General features: G+C 35.9%; 1 protein-coding gene across 4 annotated transcripts in view; it reads left to right on the top strand.

The window, feature by feature from the left end:
* NOX4 (NADPH oxidase 4) overlaps positions 1–12,987 on the top strand; it is a 170,247-nt gene that overhangs the window by 42,134 nt on the left and 115,126 nt on the right. For all 4 annotated transcript variants that reach the window (XM_032167132.2, XM_032167129.2, XM_032167128.2 and 1 more), the window contains 3 exons: positions 918–1,002; positions 6,217–6,314; positions 10,003–10,030. In XM_032167132.2, coding sequence (XP_032023023.1) covers positions 918–1,002; positions 6,217–6,314; positions 10,003–10,030 — 211 coding nt within the window. The remainder of the gene's footprint in view (positions 1–917; positions 1,003–6,216; positions 6,315–10,002; positions 10,031–12,987) is intronic.

Raw genomic sequence — 12,987 nt, 5'->3', positions numbered from 1 at the left:
GGGAATGAAAAGTTCCCACCCAAGTCTCTCAGTATTTAATAATTCTTAAAGATTTGCCCCAAGTGTGAAATAGTGATTCAAAGGTGCTTGACATTTTATTTTGTTATAAGATCAAACAGGCATTTCAAACTATAGATGAGATTGCTTCATTTTAAAATAATCTTATTTTTTGGCTACAAGAGGAAATCATATATATTTTAAAACTTAAACATTCCAGAAAGATGCAAAATGATCAGAGAAAGTTTACCCTAATCTTATTCTGCCAGAACAACCACTGATGACAAATTTGTGGTAAGTGCCTGCAGATACATTAACATGTAATGCCATTATGTTGATCAATATAAGATCACAGTGTAGTTTTTTTGTAACTTTTTTTTTACCTAACAATGTGTCTTGAACATCTTTCTATATCAATAATATAGACTTCTCACATATATATATTTTTTTTTTTTTTTTTTTTTTTTTTGTGAGACGGAGTCTCGCTCTGTCACCCAGGCTGGAGTGCAGTGGCGCAATCTCGGCTCACTGCAAGCTCCGCCTCCCGGGTTCACGCCATTCTCCTGCCTCAGCCTCTCCGAGTAGCTGGGACTACAGGCGCCCGCCACCACGCCCGGCTAATTTTTTGTATTTTTAGTAGAGACGGGGTTTCACCGTGGTCTCGATCTCCTGACCTTGTGATCCGCCCGCCTTGGCCTCCCAAAGTGCTGGGATTACAAGCGTGAGCCACCGCGCCCGGCCTCTCACATATATTTTTTAATGGTTTAGGTGTTCCATTAACTAGATAGATCACAATTCATCTCACCAATTTTTGATTAATAGGCTTCCACCATATTTTGACATAATGAACAATGCTATATTGAAAAACTTTTATCATATTTGTTGCATTATTTTTACCATATTAAATGATTTTTGTTTAGGTTCCAAGCAGGAGAACCAGGAGATTGTTGGATAAAAGCAGAACCTTCCATATTACCTGTGGTGTTACTATCTGTATTTTCTCAGGTGAGAAAGCCACAAGATATTAAATAATTTGTTAGAATTACACATTTAAATGTAAACATTCCAGACATACAAAGAATGATCAGAGAAAGTTTTCCCTAATCTTATTCTTCCAGAACAACCACTGATGATAATTTGGGGTAACTGCCTGCAGATATATTAACATATAATGTCATTAATGGTGAACAATGTGAGATCGTCGTGTGGTTTGTGTTTTAAACCACACATAAAATTATACATGGAAAATGTGTGATTTTATCATTCTGTACGTTATCTGCTGTCAGCAACTTAAGATTTTCTTATTAAATAGCTTAGTAGTTCTTTTCCATGTTTTTAAAAAGGGTTGTCTACGGGGAACTACAGAAAATGGATGTGTCTTATGATTTTTACATTATGATATCCAAAAGTTGGCCCCCAAGCTGATAATGACTATTTCCTGAAAGTAAGTAATTTCATTCCAGTAAGAACTACTGGAAGAAACAGACTAAAAGTTTTCAAGCTCTGAAAGTGATGATATGATATGAGTTTAAATGCATGAACATTTTATTTTTTACTTTTTTGAAACAGGGCCTGGCACTGTTGCCCAGGCTGGAGTGCAACGGTACAATCTTGGCTAACTGCAACCTCTACTTCCCAGGCTTAAGCCATCCTCTGACCTCAGCCTCCTGAGTAGCTGGGACTACAGGCATGTGCCACCACGCCTGGCTAGTTTTTATATTTTTTTGTAGAGACGGGCTTTCACCATGTTGCCCAGGCTGATCTCGAACTTCTGAGCTCATGCAATTTGCTTGCCTCAGCCTCCCAAAGCTCTGTGATTACAGGCGGGCCCCACTGTGCCTGGCCAAATGAATGAAAATTAGAATGTGAAATACTCATTAGTAGATTAGGATTCCATCCCAAATTATATGTGATCAATATTTCTTTGATATTAATATTTGGTAGAAAAACAAATGTCAAAATTTGTGAAGCTTTATCCTGCTCTTTTCCAAATTAAAAAATAAAGCAATGATCTTTGTGTTATTATAAGTCTTTTTAAAATACATTTTGATCCTGAGCTTTTAGATGATACTTTTCAAATTTTTGGAACAGAAAGTAAGAAAAATAGTGATGAATTACATGGATTCCGAGGAGTCCATGCATAGATTCTGTCCTCAGCTGCCCTTCTATTTTAATGTGTGATGTTACCTCTCTGATCCTCAATTTGCTGTTGTTGTTGTTGTTTTTAACTGTAAAATGGATTGACAGCAGGACTTACCTTATAGATTTAAGACTAAAATGAGAAAATGAATAGAAATTTTTAGGATAGAATTGGTAATTATAATTTACAGTTGCAAGGGTTAATTATTCCAGTGGCATAGCACCTGGTATTTTCACCTGGCCATTATTTGATGACATAGCTGTTTTGATAGTAGGGCCATTTTGACTAATGAATGTTTTGATGCAGCTATTGCCAAGAAATTATTATACTTTTAGCTTTGTAAAAAATTGCCAAGCATTCTCAAAATGGATAACTTCATTGTTTTATCTCTGAATATCTTCCAATTGGTAGTCCCACCTCTGCAGGTGATAGATGGGGAGAGGCTCAGGGATCGGATTAGCAGTTCAGTGAGGATGAGATAAGGACCAAGGGTATAGTAAGGGTTAGAGATAGATTAGGGACAGGGAGAGTGAAAGGTCAGAAATGGAGGAGGATAATGAAACCAGCATATTTGTGACTCAATTTGTTCTAAGCTGTAATCATGTCCAAGTATTCTAGTTCAACTGGAGAGCAACCAAGCAACTGAGCTAGCATGAGCTTGTGTTCCAGAGGGTTTGCATTCTGCCAGTCACTAGTGGTCTGACTTTGGCTACATTACCCTTCTTTACTTCAGTTTTCTTGTCTGTAAAATAGGGATGACTCTATCTACCACATTGTTTTGTTTTGAGAATCAAATGAAAAAATCTACATAAAGTGTTTGGTTTAGCTGCTTTCTTGCTGCCTAAAATTAGAAGCCCTAAATTCTTTTGACCTAAGAGGTCCTTTAAAAAGATGAATATATCCCTTAATTATGTATTTTCTATAGCTGTTACCTATGACTTTTTTTTCAGAGAAATTCAGAAAGAATAGTAATTCGTCTATAGATGACTTTGCATTTTTTAGCCATAGAGTATGTAGTTAATATATAAGCTTTTAATTTAATATCAAAGGATTATTTTACTGTACATTTTGGGTGTTGATGAAGCTATATGACACAGAGAGTTTTTTGTAAGTAATATTTTATACCTGTGCCATAGTTGTGTCACACCTGGACACCCTTTGTTTTACTACTTTGGAAACTTGTCCTTGCTTGTTACTTAACTCATTTTAGCTTCCTGTCCATTTTTTTTCTCTTAAAATTTTTTAAAGACTATTTTTCTGTAGGGCAGATTTAGGTTCACAGCAAAATCTAGAGGAAGATATAGAAAGTTTTCATATATCATTTGTCCTCATGCATGTATAGCCTCCCCCATTATCAACATCCCCTGCCAGAGTGGTACAATTTTTTACAATTGATAAATTTTCATTAATTGACATATCATTATAACCTAAAATCCATACTTTACATCAGGGTTCACACTTGATACTGTACATTCTATGGTTTGCCCAAATGTATAATGATCTGTACCCACCACTATTCATGCAGAATAGTTCATTGCCCTAAAAATCCTCTGTGCTCTGCCTGTTTATCTTTCCTTTCCCACTAACACCAGACAACCACTGATTTGTTTTTACTGTCTCCATAATTCTGCCTTTTCTAGAATGTAATATAGTTGGAATCATGCAAATGTAGTCTTTTCAGATTGGCTTCTTTCACTTAGTAATATGAATTTAGGTTTCCTTTGTGTTTTTTCATGGCTTGAGAGTTCATCTTTTTATAGTGTAAATAATATTCCCTTATCTGGATGTACCACAGTTTTTTTTATCTATTCACCTATTGAAAGACATGTTGGTTGCTTCCAGATTTTGACAATAATGAGTAAAGCTGCTGTAAACATTAATGTGCATGTTTTTGTGTGGGCATACATTTTTAGTTCCTTTGGGTAAATATCCAAGTGTGTGATTGCGAGATCATTTGGTAAGAGTATGTGTAGTTTTTTAAGAAACTACCAAACTCACTTCCAATGTGGCTGTACCATTTTTTGCATCCCCTACCTGCAATGAATGAGAGTTTCTGTTGCTGTGCAATCTCACCAATATTTGGTGTTGTCAGTATTCTGGATTTTGGTCATTCTAATAGGTATGTAGTGGTAACTCATCACTTTAATTTGCATTTCTCTGATGTTATATAATGTGGATCATCTTTTCGTGCTTGTTTGCCATCTGTATATCTTCTTTGGTGAGGTATCTATTAAGATCTTTGGCACACTTTTTTAATTGGGTTGTTTGTTTTCTTGTTATTGAATTTTAAGTGTTCTTTGTATATTTTGATAATAACCCTTTATCGATATGTCTTTTGCAAATGTTTTTTCCCAGTCTGTGGCTTATCTTCTCATAGTATTCACAGCGTCTTTTGCAGAGCTGAAGTTTTAATTTTAATGAAGTCCAGCTTATTAATTCCTTCTTTCATGGATAATGTCTCTGACATTGTATCTAAAAAGCCATCACCAAACCCAAGGTCATATAGACTTTTTCTCATGTTTCCTTTGAGGAGTTTTATAGTTTTGCATTTTACATTTGGGTCTCTGATTCATTTTCAGTTAATTTTTGTGAAGGGTATAAAGTCTATGACTAGATTTATTTATTTAAATGTGAATGCTTCCTTGTTTCAGGTCCATTTATGACAAAGGCATTTTCTTCTTTGTATTGCTTTTGCTCTTTTGCCAAAGATCAATTGACTGTATTAATGTGGGTGGATTTCTGGGCTCTCTATTCTGTTCCATTAATCTATTTGTCTTTTCTTTTGCTAATACCATACATTCTTGATTACTATAACTTCATAATAAGTCCTGACTCTTCCCCTACCTCTAATTTGATTACTTGAAGGACCTTATAAATCCTTTAAATAACTTTCAGGCATTTTAGCATTCTAGTACTCTCTCACTTTCATTATTATTATTTTTTTGTGTGAGTACCTTAGAACTCTAAGCCCTCTACATCTCATATTATGGGTTGTGGGAAATTATAGAGTTTTCTAGATTCTGGGCTATGTCTTCTTTTGAACCATTGTACCACACATATTGTGAACTGTAATAGTTTACTAAGCAATTTCAGATCACTTATCTCATTAAGCCTTTCGTTTCTGTCACCATCATTTTACAGAGAAGTAAATTAAGGCCCCTGAAAGGCAAATAATATGGCCAAGATCACAAATTTTCCAGCGAGTTACCTGTTGTATTTTCAATACATTAAAATGTAGTGTTAATTCACACCTTATTTTGCCTACAAGCAAAGCTTGAGCAAGGGGGAAGATGTGATGGGCCTGTGCACATCTCACTTTCTCCTTCCTTACTCAACCTCCTCAAAATAATTTTTATTATCCTAGCTTTGCCAAAATGAGTTCATCTTCATATCTCTAGTAATTTCCTAACACTGCTATTATTTATGTGAGCTCTAAGTCAGTCGAGCCCTTTGTTTATTGTGATTATTGTTTTCCTGAATTTTGTCCCATGAAGTGATTCCCAACACTTTTTCTGTTGGGTTAAGAATATTATGATTTAAATCTGTGGATTGTGAAAAATTTCTACTAGTTGAAAGTCTTTCAGTGACCTATAATTTACCTTATGGGGTAGGGAAGTATGCAAGATATATATTAATGGCAGATTTGGAACTATGGAAGAGGTGAAAGATGTGGAATACCTAAAATATCAGGGAGGTACTCAAGCAAATAAATACCCATATCATTAGATGCATATTTATGTAAGAGTGTGTGTGTGTGTGTGTGTGTGTGTGTGTGTGTATTGGGAGGATGTGTGTGTGTGTGTGTGTGTGTGTGTTTGGGGGAGGATGTGTGTGTATGTGTGTGTTTCTCTTATCCCTGACTTACTAGGGTTGTTTCATTACAGCCTTTGAAAATTTGGTAAACTATCTATAGTTCAGTTTTTTGTGTCTTTAAAACTTCACCTTTCAATGTAATATTGCATTGCCCACATAGCTGTCAAAGTTTGGCCCTGTATTTACTTAGGGAGAGGAAGAACTGAGTCCTTGACATAGAGCATATATGAAAATCCCACTAACTTGCCCCTGGTGTGATTCTGTAGGCGTGCATGTGGCTGCCCATCTGGTGAATGCCCTCAACTTCTCAGTGAATTACAGTGAAGATTTTGTTGAACTGAATGCAGCAAGATACCGAGATGAGGTGGGTGGTCTCTGTCTTCCCATTTTTTCTTTCACTTGTCATGAGATGACTAATGAGGGTCTGTGATTTTTCCCTGAAAATTTGTACCTTACTGTTCCTTTTGAGTGCTTTTAAAATGCAGTTGTCAGTTGAGTTTTATTCCTTTTCAATAGAAAATATAAGTAATTACTATTTCATAGTCTCTCCTGCTGAAAGTGGGAGTTGGTAGAATGTCTACTTTTTTATACTGCAATGTTCAGATGGTTGCCACTCAGGTCTGCCTCTGACTCCCAGCAGCTTTTGTCTAATTCCTATCATTCAGCTGAGAGTGTCGACAGTGCCGTTACAGGGTAAAAGTACTTTATAACTCACATACTGGGTTTTGGGGAAAAGGGAAGAAAAGTAGATTGATTATTTGTGAATCCTGGACAAATCAATTTATTTGACTTAAAAAATGTTAGTGAGTTTTCATGATTCATTCATTTAAAAACATTCCTCGAATTAAGTGATGTTGAATTCAATTCTGTAGCAGGCAATATCTGACGTAGAGTGCTTTTCTCCATGTGAAGCCATCCATGAAATGAAATTATATGTGCAAGGTGCAGGCCAGAGCCTGATGAACAGCACATGCTCAGCCAGTTAGATCTCTGTTGGTCGATGCTTTCATACAGTCCTCAGGCTGCCTTTGCTTCACAATGCCAAGACTACATAAAAAACGAACTGTTCTGTCCCATTCAATCAGCATCCCCGCACCCCCATTTTCCTGTTCTGCAGACTAAGTTTGGTAGTGACTTATTAACATCTTTTCCCATCTTCCCCACTCCTTTTTCTCCTCCACACATCACCAGAGTTTTCTAGGTTTAATACTGTTGTGATCATGTGTTTGACCTCCCTCTCAAAACAAAACTAAGGAAAAAGTAACAACAAATTCAGAAACAAATCACAAAACCAAAATGGCCAGCAACTTTTGATATAGCCCTTGTCTCTACTGGTATTGTAAAAAATACCAACATGATTTAATTGGTCTTGGATGGGAGGCAGGCACTGATAATTTGTAAAAGTTTACCAGGCTTGTGGAGTGCATCCAGCACTGAGAACCACTGGAAAATTCCAGCTCCTTAGCAGGCCAGTGACAGCTCTTCACATGTAATTTCAGACCCAGCCTCCACTTCTGCCCATCTCACTTCCACCTGCTTCCCTTTCTTCTGCTGCCCTCTGCTCAAATCACTAGCTACTTGTTTCCTGCCTCTGTTACATTTTCTTTGTTTCTCTTTTCCTTCTTTTCTTTTCAGAATTCATGTCTTTAATAACTTTAATGGTTTTCTCATTTTAATGGAATAAACTTTTGCTTAAGTTCCAATATTTTTAGTGATTTCAAGATTTTCAGTTATTAAATTTATTTTCTTTGAAAAGTTATACATGCTCAATATAAAATATTTTAAAACTCTCAAGTAAACGAAGTTAAAAGTGAAAGCTTCTCCTCCAAAACAAGCCACAGTTTATTATGTTTTTTCTGATATTTTGAGTGGCATTTTATGGCATATATTCCTTGGCAATTTACTCGTTTCCATAAATATACTTTTATAGCTTATTGTATCAACATATCTTAATCTATCTCATTCTCTCCATATGACTATGCCATAATTTATTTTTAGTCTTTTTCTTATTCAGACATTTAGGTTGATTCTAAGGTTTCGTTATGAACCACACTCCAGTAAATGTATTTCTTTGTCCACTTCTACACAGATCTGTAGTTGAATTTTGGTTTAAAAGGTTGCACATTTTTAGTTTTGACGGACAGTGCCAAATTCCTTTTTAAAAAGTCTTCTTCTGTTTTCCCACTTCTAACTAATATTAGAATGCCTATTTCTACAACTCGTCTCTGTTTTTTATTCCCAGTCTAAGGGATGAAAATGGCAACTCAATGTTTTAAGTTAGTATTTCCCCTGCCTTTATTTCTTCTTGTATTCCTTCTTTCATGTCTCTCTTTATGCTTTTTTCCCTCTTTTTAATAAGTATGTATTTAGCATCTAATAGGTACAAGGCAGTGCATTAGATGTAGATGAAAATAAGTGTATATATACTTATGTATTTAAATATTATGTAAATAAATATATGTGGCATATCTATTATATATAGATTACATTTTATATATTGATGTATTTATATATTGATTATATATATATATAATCAACACATATGTTATTTTGTGAAGCACTTTTGAAAAAGATGGTTTTGTGCCAATATACCCTATTGTTCTTCTTTTATGTTTTTACTCTGCATGGAAGGACTCACCCTCCAGCTTGTGACTGCTGCACTTCCTTGATAGCCCAGCTAAATCTGCCTCATCTTGCCACTGTGAAAACATCTCTCACTCTCATGTTTCATTTTCTTTCTCTAGCAAGATTAATTGTTCCATCTTCTGGGTTTTCTTAGGTATTTATTCCCATTTCTATTCATACCACTTTGTTCAGCCCATAATATGTTTTTATGGGTTGTTTATATATTCAGTTTTCTTAGATCACCCTATAGCCATGTTTCTAATAGTTGGAATAGAAGTCAATTGAATTCAGCCAGATGAGGAGCTATTCCTAATCAAGTGGTCCTTATTCAAAGACCCCCAAATGACACTGTATCAATTGTTTCCTTCTTAGTACATAGTCTGGCCTGACCCCAGATTCAATGGAAGCACACAGAAAGGAATTCAAAAGCTTGTGAAATATTAAGCACCACGGGGAAAAAAAATAAATCCACAAATCTAAAGGTAGAAGGGTGCTGACTATAACCATTAGAGCATAAGAGATGTAGTTTAACGGAAATCATACAATATTATGACAATATTAATTTTTCATATTTCCAAGTAGCAGAAACTGATCTTTGAGTATCCTCACCACTTTTCACTATATTTGAAACACAGAAAGCTGTCAATTCGTCTTCTTCATACTGAGCTTATAGTGTGCAAATCCCCTACATATTTTATTGGTTTTTAATTCCGTCTTCCCATCTTGTGATGCAGTTTCACAGTTTTGGTAGACAGAGTGTATAATAATTTTTTAACATCATGGCTAAGATACTGAGTTTCAAAATGGTCAAAGATGGGCTTAAAACCAGTGCCACTAGCTTGTAGGTAACCATTAAGAATAATTTCTAGGCCGGGCGCAGTGGCTCATGCTTGTAATCCCAGCACTTTGGGAGGCCGAGGCGGGCGGATCACGAGGTCAGGAGATCGAGACCACGGTGAAACCCCGTCTCTACTAAAAAATACAAAAAATTAGCCGAGCGTGGTGGCGGGCGCCTGTAGTCCCAGCTACTCGGAGAGGCTGAGGCAGGAGAATGGCGTGAACCCGGGAGGCGGAGCTTGCAGTGAGCCGAGATTGCGCCACTGCACTCCAGCCTGGGCGACAGAGTGAGACTCTGTCTCAAAAAAAAAAAAAAAAAAAAAAAAAAAGGAATAATTCCTAGGCCTTTTGAGTCATCCAGTATTTTGCCTCAGATGGATAGATTTCTCTGAATTGGGTTTTTATTTGTTGTAATCTCCTCTAGCATTGTGAAAATGTTATGAAACTTAATTGAGTCTTTCTCACTTCTGCTGGATGAACAGTATTTTACATGACAAATATGTGGTTTGTAGATCCTGCATACTCTTTATAGAATTATATATCATCAGTACTTTAGTTTTTAATCATTTTTTTTTTTTTCTTTTTCTCAGGATCCTAGAAAACTTCTCTTCACCACTGGTAAGTTGTTATTCTCAGCCGTTTCTCTAGGTTTAGGAACATCTTTAAAAGTAGGCATTATCGGGCTGGGCGCGGTGGCTCATGCCTGTAATCCCAGCACTTTGGGTGGCCGAGGCGGGCGGATCACCTGAGGTCAGGAGCTTGAAACCAGCCTGATAACATGATGAAACCCTATCTCTACTAAAAATACAAAAAATTAGCCGGGCATGGTGGGTGGTGAGTGCCTGTAATCCCAGCTACTTAGGAGGCTGAGGCAGGAGAATCACTTGAACCCAGGAGGCAGAAATTGCAGTGAGCTGAGATAGCACCATTGCACTCCAGCCTGGGTGTGACAGAGTGAGACTCCGTCTAAAAAATAAAAATTAAAAAAAAAAATAAAACTAAGCATTATCAAATTATACAACAGTTAGATATATGTTACAAATATAACATATGGACAATTTGCATATAAGAATAAATATTTGGAGTTAAAGGATAAGGTTGCAATGAGAACAGAGACAATGCAAACATTGGGGTGTGAATAAATGGAGAGTAAAAATAAGCAAATACATTTCACTGTCGTGTATTCTTCCAATCAAAACAATGTAACCACATTCCTATTGAGGGCCTGATTTGTGCCTGCTGCTGTGGCAAGTGCTGTAGCAGATAATGCATGTTTAACAGGCTCCTGCCCTCAAGGTATTGGAAAGGAACACCAAGCACTGTGGGTATCCGTGGAATTCTTATAATTCAGTAATTTAATGCAACTTTTTATAATCTTAAAATATACAACAAAGAGGAGAAACAGTCATTAAAATAAGTTATTTCTTTGAAATGTGTCTCCTATTTCATTTGTAATTTATTTTTCCTTTTCAAGCTTATCGTCCATGAAATCTCAGTATAGACTATTAATTTGTTAAGGCATGTTTGAACATCTCAGAATTTCCCCTGATGTTAAACAATTTTTACTAAAAGTCTTCTTCTTCCCAACCTTAGATTTATAAAGACGAAAGAAGAAAGATGCGTTTGGGGAATTTTTAGCACATATTTCAGGGACAAGGATGATTGCATAGTTGAGATGCTCTATCATAAATTGTTGGGTGTAATACCCAATTAAGTATTGGAATTGCATATGGGACTGAGGCACATTACCCTGGCAAATGCATTGTTTTTCTTTTGAATCAATTTTATGATGAAACATCACAATAATTCTAGTGCTTTCCCCAGCCATGTCACAGCTATATATTTAGATTTATAAGATACATTTTACTTTTGTCTATAGATTTATAGTACTTGCCACTTGCAAAGTATTTCACAGTTTTCTCTTTAGGAACATAATTTAGTTTTGCTTTCAACTTTGCTCATTGAAAACATGTTTTCATTTAGGCCTGAAGAATTGGATGAGAGCAAAAGTACAGAAAAACAAAATCTTATGTATGAACCAATGTATTTTTTGGTTTACTGTTAATTCATTTAAGAGAGAGAAACAAAAGCTTTGTTTAATATTATTTTCTAAAACATAAAGTTTAATTGAAGCCTTGGAACCTTTAAAATGCTTTGAAAAGTTTAGTTTACAAAGACACAAAGAGATTTGTTATGTGACTAAGATATCACATTAAGGCACTAATATTATTATACTAATATTACTAATATATTAATAATATAATATACTATATACTATATATACTATATATATAATCTATATATTATATATAGGATATATAATAGATATACAATTATTATATATAGTATATACATATTATGTATATATTATTATATATAGTAATAATATATTACTATATATACTAATATACTAATAATACTAATATTATTATACTAATAACTAATACTTCTTATAAGCAGGTAATCTCACTACCTAGCATGCAACCCCATCATCCTATGTCCTTTCTCAGAGGTCCCCATGAGTGGTGTTGGCCTTAGTAGAGAAGACACTTAATATAAATTTCCTGGGCCTACCTTAGTGTGTCTCTGGGAGAGACTTGGCAAAGTGTTTTACTAACCTTCCCAGGTACCTCGGGAGCTGCTGTCCTGTCATTACTGAACATCTCATCATACTCTTAAGCATACCGTCTCACTACTACCTGCCTTTTGTTTTAGGCATTTATTGTAAGTAACCGAGAGATAATTTAAAGTATGTGAGAGGATGTGCACAGGTTATGTATAAATACTTGAGCATTTTCAAACTTTGGTATCTGTGAGGGGTCCTAGAACCAATCGCATGGATATTGAAGGATAACTGTAAAAATACTGTGTTGTAGAATAGTTTATTTCCTTACATATACTGTCTTTTTCACTTGTAGGTGAGGTTCTCTTGGGTTGGGAAGGGCTACTTCTAGAGTATGCAGGGTCCTAGGTAAACATTTTTTTGTGGCCTCTGGCAATAAAAACAGTTTGACTCACCCAATTCAGCAAATTAGCACCATTTTGGTGGCCCATTCTCACATAATTTCAAGAAAAGAAATACTATGCTGGCCAGCAGGAGGCATCCACTTTCCAGGTCATCAGCCTGGAACTGGGCTCAGACACAGGGCTCCCTAAGCATGAGTCTGGAGCTCCTAAGGCATCTGTTTGTCCTCACTGAAGAATAGCAGGTGACAGTGCAAAGTAGAATCTAAGGATGGTAATAGGGTAAAGACACCTTTTTCTATCAATGAACTTAATCCAACTTTGTATCACTAATATTAACTAAAACTATTCCACAGCCGTCTCTCAATGTTCTCAGGCACAGCACTTAGGAAAGATTGCCTCAGCCTCCCAAGTAGCTGGGATTACAGGTGCCTGTCACAACACCCGGCTAATTTTTTTGTATTTTTTTTTTTTTTAGTAGAGACAGAGTTTCACTATGTTGGCCAGGCTGGTCTTGAACTCCTGACCTCGTGATCCACTTGCCTCAGCCTCCCAAAGTGCTCAGATTACAGGCATGAGCCACTGCGCTCAGCTGATAAAGAATATTTTTA

This window comes from Hylobates moloch, unplaced genomic scaffold (genome assembly GCF_009828535.3).
Source record: "Hylobates moloch isolate HMO894 unplaced genomic scaffold, HMol_V3 SCAFFOLD_11, whole genome shotgun sequence".
NCBI classification, from domain to species: domain Eukaryota; kingdom Metazoa; phylum Chordata; class Mammalia; order Primates; family Hylobatidae; genus Hylobates; species Hylobates moloch.
Note: the sequence above shows the minus strand (reverse complement) of the source record. Positions and strands in the feature narration are given on the sequence as shown.